Source organism: Chanodichthys erythropterus, chromosome 17 (genome assembly GCF_024489055.1).
Source record: "Chanodichthys erythropterus isolate Z2021 chromosome 17, ASM2448905v1, whole genome shotgun sequence".
Taxonomy (NCBI): Eukaryota; Metazoa; Chordata; class Actinopteri; order Cypriniformes; family Xenocyprididae; genus Chanodichthys; species Chanodichthys erythropterus.
Genome location: NC_090237.1, coordinates 3,742,673 through 3,763,588, shown reverse-complemented (window position 1 = coordinate 3,763,588; position 20,916 = coordinate 3,742,673). Strand labels below are relative to the sequence as shown.

At 36.5% G+C, this 20,916-nt stretch overlaps 3 protein-coding genes across 3 annotated transcripts; all 3 read left to right on the top strand.

Annotated features, from left to right (window-relative positions):
* The first annotated feature begins 2,739 nt into the window (after window positions 1-2,739).
* LOC137004370 (zinc finger protein 501-like) lies at window positions 2,740-6,982 on the top strand. The gene is made up of 2 exons (XM_067364629.1): window positions 2,740-2,976; window positions 5,801-6,982. Exons 1-2 carry the CDS (start codon window positions 2,895-2,897, stop codon window positions 6,589-6,591), a joined length of 873 nt encoding a protein of 290 aa, XP_067220730.1. The 5' UTR covers window positions 2,740-2,894; the 3' UTR covers window positions 6,592-6,982.
* Window positions 6,983-9,020: 2,038 nt separating this feature from the next.
* On the top strand, window positions 9,021-12,076 carry LOC137004368 (zinc finger protein 501-like). Its single transcript, XM_067364625.1, has 3 exons — window positions 9,021-9,596; window positions 9,946-10,165; window positions 10,252-12,076. The coding sequence occupies exons 2-3, from the start codon at window positions 10,081-10,083 to the stop codon at window positions 11,058-11,060; spliced, it is 894 nt and encodes a 297-aa protein (XP_067220726.1). The 5' UTR covers window positions 9,021-9,596; window positions 9,946-10,080; the 3' UTR covers window positions 11,061-12,076.
* A 3,981-nt stretch (window positions 12,077-16,057) lies between these two features.
* LOC137005179 (zinc finger protein 3-like) lies at window positions 16,058-16,831 on the top strand. The gene has a single exon (XM_067366001.1). It carries the CDS (start codon window positions 16,058-16,060, stop codon window positions 16,829-16,831), a length of 774 nt encoding a protein of 257 aa, XP_067222102.1.
* The last annotated feature ends 4,085 nt before the right edge of the window (window positions 16,832-20,916 follow it).

Below are 20,916 nucleotides of genomic sequence, written 5' to 3'. Positions count from 1 at the left end.
TTGTGGGAACAGTTTGGGGATGGCCCCTTCCTGCTCCAACATGACTGCGCACCAGTGCATAAAGAAAGGTCCATAAAGACATGGATGAGCGAGTTTGGTGTGGAGGAACTTGACTGGCCTGCACAGAGTCCTGACCTCAACCCGATAGAACACCTTTGGGATGAATTAGAGCGGAGACTGCGAGCCAGGCCTTCTCGTCCAACATCAGTGCCTGACCTCACAAATGCCCTTCTTGAAGAATGGTCAAAGATTCCCATTAACACACTCCTAAACTTTGTGGAAAGCCTTCCCAGAAGAGTTGAAGCTGTTATAGCTGCAGAGGGTGGGCCAACTCCATATTAAACCCAACGGATTAAGAATAGGATGTCATTAAAGTTCATGTGTACATAAAGAATTCATTCTGGAAAGAAGCGGTACTGTACTCAGTGTGAGAGGAGTGTAGCATCTGTTTGTTACCTCAAAGATCCTAAGCAGGAACACTTTCATGGCCTCATGCCACCTAAAACAACTTCAACAGGTCACCCCATGGTGGGCAAAGGGCAATGTGGCCACAGACACTGGCCAAAACACCAATATACACACACACACACACCCATAGAAGAACTATCTGAATGTAACTTATAGGTTAACCATTCCAGAATGTACGTGATGTATTCCGTTTGTGTGTGCATGTCCTAATATTGTAATTAGCCTAGTTATGATTTTTAATTATTTTAGGATAAGTTTAAATGCTTGTAACCATATTTGTGTTTTCTAATGTCCTTCCACCATATCGTGTTTAGTCTAGATTTAATCCTCTCGGGATGCTTTAATATACTATAAAATGCATTATTCTATTATTATCATCCTTTGGAGTAAAAACGACTAATTTTGACACCGTCTTAAATTACGCAAATTAGGCCATAAAACATGTCAAAAGAAACTTTCTCTCGTGCAGAATCTACCCTCACTTTTGGCTGGTTCATCCAAGAAGGCTTTTTGGCTTATTTGTCCTTAAAAGACAACATGCCTGTTCTATCGTCTCTCGATTGTTTCTCGCCATCTCACGTACATTTGTCCTGTACGCCTCTCATCTTCCGGCGATTGCGCTCCCATCGTGCACTTATCCTCCGTGATGAACACACTCAGTCTTCACTAACTTTGGACGAGACAGATTCTTCCTTTCTTATTTTCCAGCTATTTTACCTTAGTCACATCCCAGGACGTATTGTTTTTCTTGTGTAGTATGTTTTGGTGGTGTTTATGGTCATTTCTGTGTATTGCTGCTTTTGTTATTCCCTTTCTATTTTCTTTCTATGCTGATGCTCTTCAGATGCTGATTGGAAACACCTGTACCATTGGCTCCTGTAAGAAGAGGGCCAGCAATAAAAGCAGCCTCTTCTGCCTCAGACATGTTGCCAATTTTTTTTTTTTTTTTTTTTTGGTGTTAAGTGAGTAATCTTAAGTGTTTATCGAAAATGTTGGATTGTTTCTGCCAATTATGTGCTATGGTATAACTCTTTGCTGACAGGTCATTTTGTTAATTATTTTCTGTTATTTGGAAACCTGTAGGGAGGTGGGTGCCTTTTTCTATTTTTTAAATTTTCTTTTTGTTGAAGGTAATTCAGAAGATTAAAATTCTTTTTGTTTATTATTTTGGCCTTGATCCCTCCTGAAGCTTTTGTTTCCTATTTCTTTTCTGTTTTAATAAATTATGCTTCAGTCTGATCTTTGGTTGGCAGTATATCTTCTTTAAGCTTGGGCTGGAGATGAGAAGTTCCCCATGGTTTCCCCCAATTTTGTAACATTTTCAAGTTAAATTCCATTTGAAAATCCCGCTGAAGACCCTACCTTGGGAAAAGACCAATCGGACGCTCTAGCTCGAAAGCACTGAAACTTCTGCAGAACGGCGAATGAACCACAGCACCTTTGCCTGTGTGTATATAGTCCCCAGTTTCCTTTTTCAGTGTTCTGTGTCATCAATGTTTAACGCAGGTTTTTTTTTTAGTTCTTAGTTATCTCCTGCATGTTTCCTTTTGGATAAAGAAAGAATAAGAAAAGAAACTTTAATATATCTGTAATATATCTCCATCATTACATCATTACAGCCACAACACAATTATTTACTATATATTGACATAAGTATTATATTATTCTGAATATCACCTCAAAAAAGATAATGCAAAAAAGACCCATAGTGTTCTCCAGTAAATTACATTTTTCTAAGTGATATTTGGTGCCAGTTTCTCAGGAAGTGACAATTTTGTTCTCTTCGTCTTGCTGGAAATGGTGCTTTATTTGGAAATGTTTTTATGCAATATTCCAATTTTGCGGCATTTGCAAAGTTGGATGGAAACAGTGTGTGATCAGAGTTTCACTCCATCTGGAACCCTGAAATCTGATATTTATTTCGTGTTCACTTTTTTCAAAGATGCGTTTTTTTTTTTTAAAATTAAAATAGGAATAATACTAAGTAAAACAATACTGTGTTAAATGTATTGTCAGCCAAAGCAATGATGACATGATACTATACTTACAGATTTTACATAAAAGAAGACACCCTAATTAGGATGTAAAGCATGTGCAGCAGAAAAGCAACATTATTTTTAACGGAGTGGAGTCTGTTTTTTTTTTTTTTTTTATAATAGCCAGCGAATGAATCATTTCCCAGTGCAGCGATGTGATTTATAGAATATGCGGCCCCTTTAAGAAGCTATGACATCGTGTGCACTGACTGAGGATGCGCAGAAGAGAGAAGCGCGAACAACAGTTCAAGAGGAGCGAGTTAATGTTAACTGATTAAAGACGATTGTGGAATATTTTCGACGGATGCTGTATATCTCTAGTCTGCTTAAGAGATGTTCCTAATCTACATAGCTTGACATTAATTAGCTCTAGTGTTTCAGCGCTTAAAGATGGAGTTTATTAAAGAGGAGATTGAAGACATGAGTGATCCAGAACCATCCAGAATAAAACATGAAGATACTGAACAAACAGGTTGGTGTCCATTTTTATGCTTTACTATGATTACTTTGGTAGCTATGAAATGTTAAGCAGTATATGGATGATAAATGCATCTAAATTATCATAAGAAATCCACCTTTTTTCCTACGAGCCTACTTTGTTTTATTGGTGGTACTTCCGGTTTGGGGAAGTTCCCCATAAAAAGACAGTTTGATGAATAAACTGTCAAATGTTTATGTTATATTTTCAGACGTCAGGAGAATACGCTTGGTATTCTAATGTAACAGGAGTGATTCGATCATTTTGTATTGACCGCGCATGCGCAACATTCCATAGGTTCTGTACATGAAACAGAAACTAGTTCACCTCGTCTTTGGGTTCGAGTCGTTGGTTCATCACGTGACAGCCCCATAAGGCAGGCAATTAAAGGACTTGAACAACATTTTACTCGTATGATGATTGACGCTCTTCAAAATTACAGTTAATTTTGTCAAATAGAATAGTGAATGTTGTTAGTTAATAATAGTTAACGCTAGATTCTGAGTGAAAGTAGATTGCTTGGAGCTTTGTACAACAGGTATAAAATTCACACTAATGAAACGTTAAACAACTGCTGCTTTACAGCAATCCACTTACATTCATATGCAGGTGATCGCTCTGTGTTTTTCTGGGAATCTATTGCGATTTAGTCAAGTCAAGTCACCTTTATTTACAGGTGCTGGTCATATAATTAGAATATCATCAAAAAGTTGATTTATTTCACTAATTCCATTCAAAAAGTGAAACTTGTTTATTATATTCATTCATTACACACAGACTGATAAATTTCAAATGTTTATTTCTTTTAATGTTTTTGATTATAACTGACAACTATGGAAAATCCCAAATTCAGTATCTCAGAAAATTAGAATATTACTTAAGACCAATACAAGGAAAGGATTTTTAGAAATCTTGGCCAACTGAAAAGTACGAACATGAAAAGTATAAGCATGTACACCACTCAATACTTAGTTGGGGCTCCTTTTGCCTGAATTACTGCAGCAATGCGGCGTGGCATGGAGTCGATCAGTCTGTGGCACTGCTCACTGCTCAGGTGTTATGAGAGCCCAGGTTGCTCTGATAGTGGCATTCAGCTCTTCTGCATTGTTGGATCTGGCATATCGCATCTTCCTCTTCACAATACCCCATAGATTTTCTATGGGGTTAAGGTCAGGCGAGTTTGATGGCCAAATAAGAACAGGGATACCATGGTCCTTAAACCAGGTACTGGTAGCTTTGGCACTGTGTGCAGGTGCCAAGTCCTGTTGGAAAATGAAATCTGCATCTCCATAAAGTTGGTCAGCAGCAGGAAGCATGAAGTGCTCTAAAACTTCCTGGTATATGGCTGCGTTGACCTTGGACCTCAGAAAACACAGTGGACCAACACCAGCAGATGACATGGCACCCCAAACCATCACTGACTGTGGGAACTTTACACTGGACCTCAAGCAACATGGATTGTGTGCCTCTCCTCTCTTCCTCCAGACTCTGGGACCCTGATTTCCAAAGGAAATGCAAAATTTACTTTCATCAGAGAACATAACATTGGACCACTCGGCAGCAGTCCAGTCCTTTTTGTCTTTAGCCCAGGCGAGACGCTTCTGACGCTGTCTGTTGTTCAAGAGTGGCTTGACACAAGGAATGCGACAGCTGAAACCCATGTCTTGCATACGTCTGTGCGTAATGGTTCTTGAAGCACTGACTCCAGCTGCAGTCCAGTCTTTGTGAATCTCCCCCACATTTTTTAATGGGTTTTGTTTCACAATCCTCTCCAGGGTGCGGTTATCCCTATTGCTTGTACACTTTTTTTCTACCACATCTTTTCCTTCCCTTCGCCTCTCTATTAATGTGCTTGGACACAGAGCTCTGTGAACAGCCAGCCTCTTTTGCAATGACCTTTTGTGTCTTGCCCTCCTTGTGCAAGGTGTCAATGGTCGTCTTTTGGACAACTGTCAAGTCAGCAGTCTTCCCCATGATTGTGTAGCCTACAGAACTAGACTGAGAGACCATTTAAAGGCCTTTGCAGGTGTTTTGAGTTAATTAGCTGATTAGAGTGTGGCAACAGGTGTCTTCAATATTGAACCTTTTCACAATATTCTAATTTTCTGAGATACTGAATTTGGGATTTTCCTTAGCTCCTCTTATATTGAAATCCTCCGACATTTCTCTTTTAGACTTTTTTAGACATTTTTGTTTTGGTCTATCCTCTGCATTTCCGTGTTTGTCAGCGGTTACTCTTCCGCCACAAATCGATGCGTACAGCCGTCTGCCAGATGGATGGATGCACTTTTTTTTTTTTTTTGCTTCAAAAGCTGACCCCCTGTTCACTACCATTATAAAGCTTAGAAGAGCCAGGATATTTGTAAATATATCTCTGATTGTGTTCGTCTGAAAGAAGATTGTCATATACTCTTAGAAAGGCTTGAGGGCGAATAAATCATGGGATAATTTTAATTTTAATTAACCCTTTAATATTGCGTTCATACAGCGAACCTTTCACTGATTGTTTACAGTTTAATGGAAGTTACACCCATAATTCCCAGCTCAGTATCTTACAACAAATACATTAGGATCATTCATTGTATGTTGTCTTATAGTTACTAGGCCTATCATTAAACATTTCATCAAAAATAAATAAAAAATTCTTGTTACTGTCAGTCTCTTTTTATTGTTAAATGCAATCTGCAAACCTTTCACTGAAGTTACACCCATAATTTGTGGGAAAAAAGTGGATAGCAGTTGTAGTAATCTGTTTCTTTCTGCTATTAAATTTGAGTTCACTTGAGCTTATTTAACAATATAATATTTTTTATTTTAGATTGGATGGAAGAGAAACAGCAAAGACATGAACTGAATGAAGTGGAGGAGGAACATCACAACTTCATAAATCAAACAAAAGCCAAAAAGAGACACACCTGCTCTCAGTGTGGAAAGAGTTTCACACAAAAAGGAGACCTTAACAAACACATAAGAATTCACACTGGAGAAAAACCGTATACATGCACTCAGTGTGGAAGGAGTTTCAATCGTACAACAGCTCTCAGTAAACATATGCTATGTCACTCTGGAGAAAAACCATTTAACTGTGATCAGTGTGGTAAAAAGTTTATTTCGTCATCAGATCTAAAAAGACACCTGAAAGTTCATTCAGATGAGAAGCCTTATGTGTGTTCTTTCTGTGGAAAGAGTTTTTCAAGGCTTGATCATTGTAAACAGCACCAGAAAACACATAGTGAAGTAAAAGATCATGTGTGTTGTGACTGTGGGAAGAGCTTTACTAGAGCTGACCAACTGAAACAGCACCAAAAAACTCATACTGGAGAAAGACCTTACAAGTGCTCATCTTGTGACCAGAGTTTCTCTCATTCTGGAAACCTGAAAGAACATGAGCGAATTCATACTGGTGATATGCCGTTCCAGTGTGCTCAGTGTGGGAAGAGTTTCAAACATAAAAAAAGCATTCCGTATCATAAGGAAAAATGTTGTAAGGTATTACAGTTGTCTGTTAAAGAGGAGAATGAAGACATTAGTGAACCAGAACCATCCAGGATAATTCATGAACATACTGAGCAACTAACAGTTTTGTGTCCAATCTTGATTCTTTATTAGTCAGGGATGTAACTGATGAATAATTGCCCGCACACTCTCCATTATTAACTGTTAAGAGGATTTACAGTTAAAACCAAGTATGCCAGTAATGGTGAATGAAGACCAGGGCTGTGTCTGAAATCCTGAGTAGGTACTAATTTTGAATAAGTAATTACTTCATGACTGCTTACTTTTGTCACATACGGTTTTTAACCTGCCTTATAGTAGGGAAGTATGTGATTTCAGATGAAGCCCAGGAATCAGAGATGCTGATGGAGCCAGATGTTATGATTATTCAACCCCTAGATGGCGGTGTGCACCAGTGGTGTAGGTCACCTGTTCATATCACATGATATTTAAACTTCCCATGGGTGGTATCAGGAGTGACGGGGCGGAACATGTGGTTCTTACCATAAATCTGTGTGCTTATATTTTTCATTAAATGGACTTCATTTAAAACCGATATTGCTGTGTGGACATTGTTTATTCCAAACTATGAGTGAAGAACCTGCCTTGGCTTATATGAAAGCCATTGCAGATGCAATCAATCTAATAATTTGCAGTTTTTAGTAGAAGTCAGCTTTAACACTCGTCAAGGAGTTTGTCTGCCACTGTTCACACATACAATATGCAGCAAAAAGTTTACTCTAACAGAGATAAGTAAACTATGTCAGTACTTCAAGTTTCATGATTCTGCCATCAGATTGTGTCTCAGATAATGTAAAATGTCTCCATAATCAAGTAAGTCCACACTTGCATACATGCCATAACCTCCGTTGGGCAGCAACCTACTTGAAACCTTCAGTTCATTCCCTTCCCTGTTTTTAAAAATATTCTTTAGAAGCAATTACTTTGTTCTTCTTCTCGAATCCCTCTGTCAAATGCTTCATATATTGACTAACAATAAAGGTAAAGTGTCTGTTGTTTTCAGTACATGCCATAAAAATATTTTTCTTACAGAACTAACATTTGGCACATCAAAGACCTGATACTTAAAGGGTTAGTTCACCCAAAAATGAAAATGTTGTCATTTATTACTCACCCTCATGTCGTTCTACACCCGTAAGACCTTTGTGAACACATGAACTGTTTCAAATATGTTTTTAGTATCTTTATGGACCTTGAGAGTTTGAATGGCTTTGCTCTCAATAGAAGCCTCACTGAGCCATTGGATTTCATCAACAATATCTTAATTTGTGTTCTGAAGATGAACGAAGGTCTTGCAGGTGTGGAACAGCATGAGGGTGAGTAATTAATGACATTATTTTCATTTTTGGGTGAACTAACCCTTTAACGTCACAGGACATGATGAAATATTTCGTGTATCCTATAGAAAACAGTTGTAGAAGTAGTTTGCTTACTATAAAAGCTTTGTTTTGTGACTGTGATTACAAGGGTCAAATGTATCTGAGAAGTTAGCTTGGCCACCTAGTTGGGACCATTATTAAAGGTGGCATGTGAAGGCTTCTTGTCTCTGTGGAGTGTTGATTGTCAATGTTACAATGTTTAATTTTGCCTATGACAGAGGATTGACCATCAGTTGGCCGAAAATGTGGTGAAAATGTTGGGGAGTACTCCAGGAAGAGTAAGGGAGAAGAGCACCTGTAAATGAGATCATGGAAAAGAACTGAAGGGGTGATTTTTTATCAGAGAATTAAGCCACTTTGATGTGAAATAACAGATAAGAAAAGTGCATAAGAACTGCGCCTTGGCCAGAGACCAATTCAGATGTGCAGCTGGCATCTCACTTTGCTGCTTGTCAATAAAGTTAAACTCCCATACAAACTCTTCACCTACACACACCACTGGCAACCCTCGCACATACATACAAACTTTTAAATAGGCTAGTTATTTGTGTTATTATGGTGTCTAAAAGAAATTACAAGACAAACATTTTTTTGAAGACATTTTCACAGTGTGTATTTGTATTTGTATAATGCTAGTTCAATGACTAAACAGTATACGAAACACCAGATTCTTTTGCTTAATTATATTTTTTACCTTCTACACAAACATTCAACATTTTAATCATTTGTTTTATTGATACTCTCTTTTCTTCGTCTTGTCAGTGAAGTAAACAGTCTCAACTGATGTTTTATGAATCTTGAAGGCTTCTATATGTACACATATTATTAATAGTATGCCTATGAAAACGATTTCGTCAGGGCTACAAGAATCAAGTTACATTTTCAATTAAAAATGGCAAAATTATACAAGGTTTATTAGTTTGCATCCCTGATATTTCTGTCGGTCGTTTAAAATGTTTACCATAAAAACTGCTGTCAAATCTTGTCTCGCACTTTATAACCGTATAACTTTATTATAACTCAGCACAACAGCTTCTGTGAACATAAAGCCCGCCTACTTTGATTTGATTGGTCATCTCAAACATGCTGACATTGACGAGCGGTTTTGCTAGACTGAGGCAGCTCAGATGAGAAGGTCGGTTATCTTGGCTTCTTACAATGTTCTTGCAGCACCAAAGGAGAGTTAATATCTGGGAATTACTTCACAACCTTTATATATACACAAAAATGTCGAGGGTTTAAGATTTGTCATCAAGGCAAAAACGGCATTTACATTCTTGTTGGCTCCAGTAATATAGCTCATGTTCTGAAGGCGGCGACTGACACACTGCGCATGCGCTTAAGGTTTGTTTGGGTTCGGAATACACCTAATACCAATGTAAACTATATGCGAATTGTATTGCAAAGTTTCAGAATCTGATTCATTACGAAAATAATTGCATGTGAACATCCAGTAGATGGCAGCAATACACTAAAGGGGTTTCTAGTTTGCCATGTAAATCCAAAAGAACAAATATAGGATATGCTGAAGAGAGATACGAGTGCTGAACGTTTGAAGACCACTTCAAGCATTTCTTGATATTAATCGAAGACTATTCAAGAGTTTGAATGGACAGTTGTGGAGTATTTTCGCCGGATGCTGTATATTTTCAGTCTGTTTGTTGTTTCCACTCGTGAGAGATGTTCCCGATGTTTACATGAACCAGCTTGAGAGAGGAGGTATTTAATTACTAATTATTATGTACCCAGGTTTCGTGTTAATATCGAATAAACTTGAATTCTTTCTTCTAAGTTTCTAATGTAAGTATTGTTGTCATTAACATAATATTAATAATGTGTCACAATGTAGGGCTAATGTTCTAGAGAACAGAATTCAGTCTTGGACTAAATCAAATAAAATTAAATAGTTTTGAATTAGATTTATGTGCCCTGTTTATTTTAAAATCCTGGGTCAGGGCAAAGATGAACTTGCTTATTTCATTTGTTTTTATATAGTAATAATATAGAGCACTCATATGTTCACATAATTTCAGCATTCAAAGTAGTTTAGTCACTTTGATTTTTCCAGATCTGGTCCAGTTTTCACCTGCAGTGAAGCTCCTCCCGTAACAATTCACCAGTAAATACGGGGAAAATTCACATCATCCTAAAAGAGAAGAACAATCTCCAGGAGTATCAGCTGAAATCTGTGTGACCGTTAAAGATGGAGTTTATTAAAGAGGAGATTAAAGATATGAGTGATCCAGAATCATCCAGAATAAAACATGAAGATACTGAGGAACAAATAGGTTGGTGTCAATTCTTGATTCTTCATTGTTGACTGTTGAGAAACATTAAGGTAACTGATTCTAACTGCTTAATATGTTTATTTCAGACCAAATGGAAGTGAAGGAGCAAAGACAGAAGCTGAATGAAGTAAAAAAGGAACATGACTTCAAAACTCAAAAGAGTTTTTCATGGTTGAACAGTTTTACGCAGAACCAGGAAACGCATAATAAAGTGCGAGATTATGTGTGTTTGGAGTGTGGGAAGAGCTTTGCTGCGTCTGCCAATCTGAGACAGCACCAAAGAATTCACACTGGAGAAAAACCTTACAAGTGTTCATATTGTGACAAGAGTTTCACTCAGTCTGGATCCCTGAAATTACACGAGCGTGCTCATACTGGAGAGAAGCCGTACCACTGTGCTTTGTGTATAAAGAGTTTCAAATGTAAAATCAACCTCAAGTATCATCATCTGCGTGTTCACTCTGAAGAAAAGCCATTTAACTGTGATCAGTGTGGTAAAGATTTTAAAATGTCATCAAATCTAAAAAAACACCTGATAGTTCATACAAATGAAAGGCCTTATGCATGTTCATTTTGTGGAGAGACTTATTCACGGCTGGAACATTGTAAGCGGCACCAGAAAACACACACCGGTGAGAAAGATCATGTGTGTTTGGAGTGTGGAAAGAGCTTTATTACAGTTGACCATCTGAAACTGCACCAAAGAATTCATACTGGAGAAAAACCTTACAAGTGCTCATATTGTGACAAGAGTTTCACTCAGTCGGGACACCTGAAAGAACATCAGCCAGTTCATACTGGAGAGAAATTGTACTGTACTCAATGCGAGAAGAGTTTTAGACATTCAAAAAGCCTTCTCAGGCACATGAAGAAATATCATAAGCCGTCACAGTGAGCAACATTTTATTTTCATGTCAAACACATTGAACTAAATGGTGTGAGATGAACAAAATATGTAGTACAGTAGAAGGATCAAAGGATTTTTAATGTACCTGTGCGTGTTTGTGTTTCTTCAACAGAGCAAATGTACATCTTTGTTGCGTTCTATTTTTTATATTTAATTTAATAATATAATCATTTATGTTGGTTTTCAAGGGATGTTTGTCTTGAGAGAATGTTTCCAATTCAAGGGTTTAACGTCACAGGACAATGTTGTGAAGCCGTATTTTCCATTGTTTTTGCTTTGGTATGATGATAACATTTGTTGTATTTGTATTGATCATACAAACTCTGAGCAACTAAGATTATTCAATAGAGTACTTCAGGGATGACGTGTTTTTGTAGGCAAAGCCCAGAAGCGAGTTAGCATTTTAGGACTTCTGGTTCCATTGCACTAAAGTCAATGGGTTTTTTAATGGGATTTTGCTAAATCGCCTGAAATAAGGTCTGTGGTTAACAAAGTCTCTAAATATTTTCACGTTTTGATCTATGACATAAAACACACCAGTTTTTTTTTTTTTAAACCTTTATTGTGTCTTAAAAACGGTGGTTGCCAACAAGTTGCTAAAAGGGACTACTTCCTTTGGCGGGGTCTTTAGACGTCATCATGACAAACAGGACATTTGGACAGCATTTCTCATGGAAAAAGTGGACAAGTATTCACACAACGCAGATCATAATCAGTGAGCATGTTTTTAAGTAAAGTGTCGTAACCCTTTGTTAAACACAGCTGATTTTTTACGATTTTCCAAAAGTATGGGAAAAATGCATAGGCTTCCGATAGAGGGATCCCGTGCGCTGCTAACTTCCGGTTTGGCCAACAAAAATACGTCATTTCTGAGGTATAAGCTCTTGATTTATTACAGTTTCATCTCCTGCTTCTACATTTTGTCAGCAGGATGTCAGCACTAACACGGTGTAAATGATTATTTGTGTCTCTGCTACTTGGTAATTACTCGTGAAATCTGCTTGAATAAGACATAATTATGTAATTTACTTATTTAGTAATGTTTACTGTTTTTTGTTCTGATTGTAAAGAATGACTAGTTAGAAAATAACTCACTGTAAAATGTTAAACACTAAAAAATAAAGTTGATCTCTTTATTTAGATGGTTTAAAATGCCATTAAAACTGCTGCAGTAAGTTGCAAGAAAAAAAAATACAAGAAAACATTCACTTGTGTGTATTTTGATGTGTATGCAAGTTGCACTGTACCCTTAAAACTACTCAGTCTGACACCAGTAAAACATTAACAATATAGCACATACCACATAAGATATTGAACATTTCCAGATAAACCACTGAATGTGATGATGTTTAGTATGTGGCAGCCCATGAAAAGGTTAAAAAAAATCATGAAAAGTGAACAGGTGGGGAAGACAACGGGAATGATGAGGCACAGGTGTGAAAGGACAACATTTATAGGCTACACAAATAAAGTGGGCAAAAGAAGTACGGTAGCATATCATCAACAGTCTAAAGTGCTTCTTACCACAATAATATGAATAAGGCACTGTGAGTTAAATGAGGAATCACACTTTTATCAAGACTCATAATGAACAATGTGAGAGATGCGACAAGTAATTTCAGTTAAAATAACATGCAAACTAATAACTGAATGGTCAATTTTTAGGGTTCATAAAAACAGCTTTCACAATCTGAAATCGAATGGGATTCATTAGAAAAATGAGTGCATGTACATATCCAGCAGGTGGCAGTAATACACTAAAAGGTTTCTAGTTTACCGTGTAAATCCAAGAGGATGCGCAGAAGAGAGACACCAGAGCTGAAAGTTTGAGGACCAGTTCAAGTTAATCAAGTTAATAACGACCGTATAAGAGTTTGAGTGAAGTTTTTCGCTGGATGATGTACATTTTCAATGTTGCTGCCACACGTGAGAGATGACATGAACCAGCTTGAGAGGTAACTACTACATTGTGCTCAAGTTTATTATTGAATAAACATGAAATCTTATAATTTATTAATGTAAGAATTGTTAATACTGATTAACAATATTAATTAATAATGTGCCATAATATAGAGCTAAAGTTAGTGCCCTAATCTAGATCTGAATTTAGTCTTTAACTTGATTAGTGTGTAGTACAGCAGCTGCTCTGCCTGAACTAATTAAGCCATCTTGGAGTCGCTAATTAACATTAACACTATAAATGACTATAAATCCCTTGTTTGAGATGTATATAAAGCTTACATGATTGTAATACATGTGTAACTTATTTATTTGCCACGAAAGCAGCTTTGGCGCTCATAGACACCGACGCATTTTAACTTTCTTTCTTCTTTTTTTTTTAAATGTACATTTATAACACTATAATATTATATTACCTTTACATCAAATTAATAATAATAATAATAATAATAATAATAAAAATAAAAAAAAGTAGTTGATGTGTGTTTCTAGAGAGACGTCACTTTCCCGCCGGAACGCGCTCCCTCAGCTGGACTGAGTGGCAAAATAACCTGCTGCATGGCTGGATTTAATAGAGAAAACTGCGAAAACACGAGTAAAACAAACGATTACAACAAAGGTTGAGGTCGAAAGTGTTCCTTGTCAAAGAAACCTAATCCATGGATATTGACATGCAGCCAGGAATCCTGTTTCCTGACATTTATGTGTGCCTGATTTCGACGCCAGGGAAACACATAAAACAAATCTGCCTGTGAATGCTTTATATAACTACAATATTAGGTAAGTCTAAATAGGAGTGATCACTTATCAATGTTATATATATATATCAGCATATCCTCCAGCCCTAAAACTTGTATAGTTTTTGTCAGTGTATATTTAAAAACGCCCAATACAGAATATAAGATGGTAAATGTTTAATTGATGAGTTGTCAACACAGTATGTGACAATTTTTGTCACATTTTGACACAAAATGATAACTGTAAAACATGTTTCTCTGTCTGGAGTACAGCTTTTTCTGTGAATTGCAGTGACTTATTTGCTTCTTTTCTCTGTAGCTTTCAGCAGCCAAAAATATATAATTTTGTGTCAGTATTTGTACACATTTGTAAACATATTTGTACAGTCAGTCGTGTACACTGACATCAAATAAAAACCAACAGAGACAAAACAGCTGTATTTACGTTATTACTTTTTAAGAACTGCTTGCACTTGCTTAACAAAGTAATATTTAAATGCCTTACTTGCATTCTCAGTCTGCGGCCAAAACACTGCACATATTCATTGTGTATCATACACTCGAATAAATCATTTTCACTGTTGTGTTCTGATGTTTCCAAGCTGGAAAGCAGAAATTGCACTTCATTTGAAATCCGTTTTCACGCTAATTGTGAGAGCAGCCAAAGCAGTTCATAACTAGGGATGGGTACAGAAATCCGGTATTAAATTGGGGCTAAATTATGAAAGACCGGTGTATCAGTAAGCTCTGACATTAAGGGTTCGGTACTGGAGAAATTATAAAGAAAATACACAAACATTTATTATTGCTATTTAGACATTATCATTATTCTATCTCGCCAGAGTCGCCAGCTGTGTCTGTATGCAATAATATTAGGACAATTGTCTATTATGCATTTTTTCTTTCGCAATCCAGAAGAGTTCACGCTCAAGCAGAGGAGCTACAGCGCGCGCAGTCCCTCGCATGAAAGCCTTGTTTAATGGTGACAATGGAGGAGAGAACTAAACTACTAAATGTCTGCTTACACTTTAGGCCATTGATATTAAGCTAATTTTATTTTTGATTTAGATTTTGGCTTCCAAGGATCAGAAAGAAGATATCTGAGGTAAAACAATTAAAAACTAGCCGTGTTTCATCTTTCGTTCACGTTCGTTCCTCCCTAAACCCAAACTTAAAGTCAGAATCAGCACAATCGATTATTGTTGTAAAATGCAGTCTTTACTGTCACTAAATTGTGGTAAATGTTTGATAATTATCAACGTTTTAAAACGCTGAAAGCACAATAATCCACGCAAGAGACACCGTTTCTCAGGCTAAATTGAGTGCTCGCGCTCCAAAACAGATCGCAAATAGACAAATAAATTACACGTTGGGCTTCAAGTAGCTGGAATAAAGCAAACCAGTGTCTCGCTATTAAAGTTTTGATGAGTGAGGATTGCAATCAAGGTGAAGACAATTGCGAAGATGTACAGGAGTCGTACAAAAAAAGCATTTGTGAGACCATTGTCATTGTCGTCTAGCCATCATAATTTGGCCTTTGTCAAACTCACTCAATTCCTTACGCTTGCCCATTTTTCCTACTTGTAACACATCAACATTGAGGAAAAACTGTTTACTTTCTGCCTAAAATATGCCACCTGCTAACAGGTGTTATCTCATCTAACATGTAAACGTGCTCTTTGCTGTTGCACTGTAATTATTTCAGCATAATTAAAGTAGTTCAGTATATATTTAGTCCCTTCTTTTTGATTTTTCCAGATCTGGTCCTGTGGGCGTCAGTATCACACAGTGATCACAGTTCACACTTGCAGTGAATAGAAGGACAAACTCCAGGTGTAGCAGCTGAAATCTGTGATGGAGTTTATTAAAGAGGAGATTGAACACATGATTCATCCAGAACCATCCAGAATAAAACATGAAGATATTGAGCAACAAATAGGTTGGTGTCCATTTTTGATTCTTCATTGTTGACTGTTGAGAAACCTTAAGGTATCAAAGCTTCAGTTCAACAGATCTACTGGCTGTAAAATAGTGAGCACTTATATTATAATAATAGAGAAAATGCATTGATGATAATTTATTTATGACAATCTTACATCTGTTTGATTGTATTAACAAGGGAATGACAAACTAACATTTTGGCACTTTAAAGATCTGATACTTACCTGATAGCTGGTCTTTTGTTTTCTGCTATTAAATCAGAAAACAAAAGAAACAAAAACAAAAGTTCAGTTGCATTTTCACATTTAACCTCCTTGAGCTGATTCTCTTATGTTTACTTTAGACCAGATGGAAGTGAAAGAACAAAAACACAAACTATACGAAGTTGAGAAGGAACATTGCAACTTCAAAACTCAAAAGAAAACACATCATAAAGTGAGAGATCATGTGTGCTTAGACTGTGGGAAGAGTTTTACAACAGGTTGCACACTGAGACGGCACCAAAGAATTCATACGGGAGAAAAACCTTACAAGTGCTCATATTGTGACAAGAGATTCGCTCACTCTGGAACACTGACAGTACATGAGCGACTTCATACTGGAGAGAAGCCGCACCACTGTACTCAGTGTGGGAAGAGTTTCAAATGTAAAACTGAACTCAAGTATCATCTGCGCATTCACTCTGGAGAAAAACCATATAACTGTGATCAGTGTGGTAAATATTTTAAATTATCATCAACTCTAAAAGAACACCTGAAAACTCACATAAACAAGAGGTCTTATTTTGCATGTTCTTTTTGTGGAGAGTTTTTTACGCGGCAGGATCATTGTAAACGACACCAGAAAAAACACACCGGTGAGAAAGATCATGTGTGTTTGGAGTGTGGGAAGAGCTTTATTAGAGCTGACCATCTCAAAAATCACCAAAGAATTCATACTGGAACAAAATATCACAAGTGCTCATATTGTGACAAGAGTTTCACTCATTCTGGAAACCTGAAATCACATGAGCGAGTTCATACTGCAGAGAAGCCGTATTGTACTCAGTGTGAGAAGAGTTTCAGATATAAAAGAAACCTTCTGAGTCACATGAAGAAATGTCTTCAGAAGTCGTCACAATGAGCAACATTTCATTCTTCATGTCAAATAAACATAGTAAATGGTGTGAGATGAAAAAATATATAAAAGCTCAATATAATCTAGTTTAACTTGGTGAATTTGAAATGTTTAGAGAATTATAAAGACTTGTAGTCTGATTAAGGAATTAAAAGAGAAAAAAAATGTAGTGTCAATAATTATTTGTATATTTCTGGTAATTACTTAGCAAAATCTGCTTGAATAAGAAATTCATGTCATTTAGTTATTTTCTAATATTTACTATATTTTGTTCTGACTGTACCAGAGTCAGTGATTGTAGTTAGAAAATAAGACACTGTAAAATGTTAAACAATAAACAAACTGCAAAATAAAATTGCAATTAAGTTTTCTTGATTTACAAATGGATGAAAACGCTATAAAAACTGCTGCAGTAGGTTGCAAGTTTTTACAAATATAAAGCTTTACAAGACAACATTTTTTAACATTCACTGGTGTGTAATTTGATTTGTATCATACGAGGTTAATGATAAAACATTTATTATCTAAATCCCCATTGGTCTGTTGCATTAAGCCAGTTTCGGTTGCTACCAAGCGGCAACCTCCCCCAGTTTCTCTTGAAGCCAATACAGAAGTGACTTAAAATGTAATTCATTGTCTGGCTGCTAGGGAGAGGCTCCAAAAGAGAGCAGAATCTCATTGAGTCCCATGTTAAAATGCCCAACTTTACAGTAGAAAAAAAACATGTTTACAGCCTGGTACAAATTGTGGTTTTGGTCTATAGTTGCTACCCAGTGGTGAGTTTCTCAAAAGCATCATTAGTCGCAAATTCGGTTGAATTGTGTTGGTAAATACAATTTTGGGAAACGCACCACAGGTAAGTTTAAAACTAGTTTGAGAACTTTTTTTTTAGCTTAAGAAGGCGGTGTAACGATCACCATCTGTTCCTGTCACGTTCCTGCTCACTCCGGACTCCATTTCCCATAATCCTCCCTTGCCTATCACATGCACTCACTCCACCAATCACCTGCTGCCACATACAGCCTAGCACTCCACACTGATCACCACACCCAGCTGCACATCATTACCAGGACTATAAAGGACTTTCACACACACCACCTCACCGCGAAGTCTTGCTTAACTGTTGTTACAATTCTGAGCTTTTTCCTGTATTCCCTGTCTGCCTGTTCCCTGTTGCCGTTGCTGCCTGTCCTGATCATTGCCTGTCCCTTGACTACGACTCTGCCTGTTCCTCACTGTTCCTGTTTGCTCCTGTTTTGACCCTGCCTGTACGACCACTCTTGTTATTAAATAAATGCTGCACTTGGATCCCCTGCTTGAGTCTCCATTCACAACAGGTGGATTGGTTTTCAGCGGCATTTAATGCCATAGTAAATTACACTACATGCCATTTATTCTGGGTTAGAGATCACAAACCAAAACTCGACCAATCCGCTGTGAGTAAAGTCACATATCTGAGGCAATAAAGATTTAGGGGGAGTTTTTCTGTAACTCTCGAAGCAAATTAAAGCAGTTTAAGACAATTAATTGCTTATATTATTTTACTTTATGCATATCATCTTTATTTTGTTGTGCATGGCAGAAGTTTAAACACAATATTTTGAGTTATCCTATGAGTGACGTCATCAGCAACGGACCGATCGCAGAAGTCAGACAGTAATGCTCCTCATTACACTGCAAAAAATAAAACCCTTTAAGCAAATAAAATAAAAAAAATAAAATGCTTTAAGCAAAGCTTTGAGTTAATATCAAGAATTTGAAACCAGAACAAGTGTGTATTTGTTTTCCTGTTAGCTGTTTGGTAAATATTTGTTCTTCTCTCTGTAATTAATGTATACAAAATATGTTATATATTGGTCACTTGAATTTATTTTGTCTGTATTTATGTGAATTGACTATTAGTGTTTTATATTTTATTTTCTTTAATGTATGCTTTGTTTGATCTGTCCACTATATGTTATACGATAACTTTGTAAAAATGTGTAAGTAGCAGAGTCTAATATCTCTCCCTGCTGCTAAGACTTCTCATGCAACATTGATGCACTGTATTTTAACAAGCATTTTGGGCCTGTTTGTCCCAGTCTTATTTTTTTCCCCAGTCCCAGTAACCTTGAGTGACCATCATCCACCTGATCTCAGTGTGAATTACTCCATCCAACACACACACACAGTCACATACTATATAAATGAATTGCAGTTGCTGAGAACAGTACCTAACATGTATTTTCTCATTCATCTTTCAGCTGAAAGAGTGAACATTAAAGCTTGAGTTGATTGTCAATAAATTCCAGGTATGTTTAACAATATAAGAAAAGAAAATCACTATCTCTAACAAATTGAGATTTATTGGCTAATTTAAGTGATTAAATGTACTGTTGATGTAATTTTATTTTTTATAATTAAATTTGTGTGAATGTGAATTTGGTTTAGTGAGACACATAAATAAATTGACTATTGTGAATGTGATACAACACTTTATTGTATACAATACATAATCTTTATCTGTTTAATTAAAAATTGACTGCATCCTACCAAATTAAAATCCAGATTAAATAGTTTGATAAGAACTTAAGTAAAAATTTAAAGGTGACAATCCTGTAGTTTGTTTCAGTCTGTTGACACCAATAAAATGTGCTTAATGTGGCAATTTACAGAAGATCTCAGACATCACCATAATGAATGAGGTGAAAACATGTAACTATTGGCTTTTCAGCAGCTCAGTTAAACATGATGGTCCTGTACTTTTTAACACTAGAAGTCCCAGAGAGCAGCCATTTGGCTTTTCTACCTATAAAACCCGCAGGACAGCCGATGGGCTGGAAGTCTTTAGGCTAATATCCTTAATCAGCTGTGAACAGTTGCTTTTGTTATGTAAACAATGTGGGGCCATGCTGAGCCACTTCAAGGAAACTTGTGTTTCACTTTGCCATCTTAGGGATAAATCAACACGTTTTTTTTTTTCTTTGTTGCTGAGATCTATTGATAAAAATAGTACGAAATAAAATAAAGAAACCAACCATTTGTACACATATTTACAAATAATATTAAAAAGCGAGTGAGTACATTTCAGCAATCACTCTTTCTGGCACTGCCTGGCAATATATTATAAATACATTTTGTATATATTCATTATATATTAATCTTATATTTGAAATACATCATAAGTCCATTTTTAAAAGTGTTTGAAAGGTGGGTTCAAGTGTACTACAAGTGGTAACTAAATACATTTTTCTATACAGATAGTATGTTAAAAGCACATTTTAGTTCAAATTCATGCGTCTCAAAATAGCACAGTTGAGTACACTTAGATGTTCTTAAGATTATCTTAAGAAGTACTAAAGAAGAGCTTTTAGTATATTAAGTACAAAATAAGTGCACAGAAATAGAGCACTGGACATTATGGAAGTGTAAAAGTGTACTAAAATAAAGTGTATTTTACTGCACTTTTTTTTTTCACCTGGGTAGACACTCCAACACTTTCCGTTTGCATTAAGATTATTTTTATTACCACACTGGCAGATATTGATCATTTTACTTTAGTAAAATGCACTTAATTTAGATCCCCCCAGGAAACAAGACTAAATATCATATATAATTTTCTCATATAGAAAATCCATCTTGATTTAAGATTTTTTTTTTAAATTTACTTGAAATAGGATAAAAAAATACTTAGTATGAAAAGCATTTTTGCAGTGTGAATGAGTGAGTTAACTTTTTAAACATCACTTGCACTCCCTCATTTCAGGGTTAACATACTCAGAGTTTTCACTTAACCTCCTTTCTGAAACCGGCCCATGGTCAATCAAGTTCTCTGCTTTTAGCAGCCCTCCCTCCGCCACACATACAAACAAGCCACCAGCAACCATTCACACACACACACCCCCAACCCCCCTGCAGATTGCTCAGGTAATGACCATATTTACACATGAATTGATGCTAATGATAGCCAAAAGACTAGCCAGTTAGCAACCACTTGGCTAAAGGAGGGTTACAAATCTCTGGGACTTCTAGTGTTAAATGCAGATTGAACAGAAACACAGTGATCACAGTTCACACCTGCAGTGAAGCTCCTCCCACTACAATTCAGCAAT

Coding starts and splice junctions, on each gene's coding strand:
- LOC137005179 (XM_067366001.1), top strand. CDS start 16,058: ATGGAAGTGAAAGAACAAAAACACAAACTATACGAAGTTGAGAAGGAA.
- LOC137004370 (XM_067364629.1), top strand. CDS start 2,895: ATGGAGTTTATTAAAGAGGAGATTGAAGACATGAGTGATCCAGAACCA. Junction 2,977..5,800: donor TGAAGATACTGAACAAACAG/GTTGGTGTCCAT, acceptor TTTTTATTTTAG/ATTGGATGGAAGAGAAACAG.
- LOC137004368 (XM_067364625.1), top strand. CDS start 10,081: ATGGAGTTTATTAAAGAGGAGATTAAAGATATGAGTGATCCAGAATCA. Junction 10,166..10,251: donor AGATACTGAGGAACAAATAG/GTTGGTGTCAAT, acceptor TGTTTATTTCAG/ACCAAATGGAAGTGAAGGAG.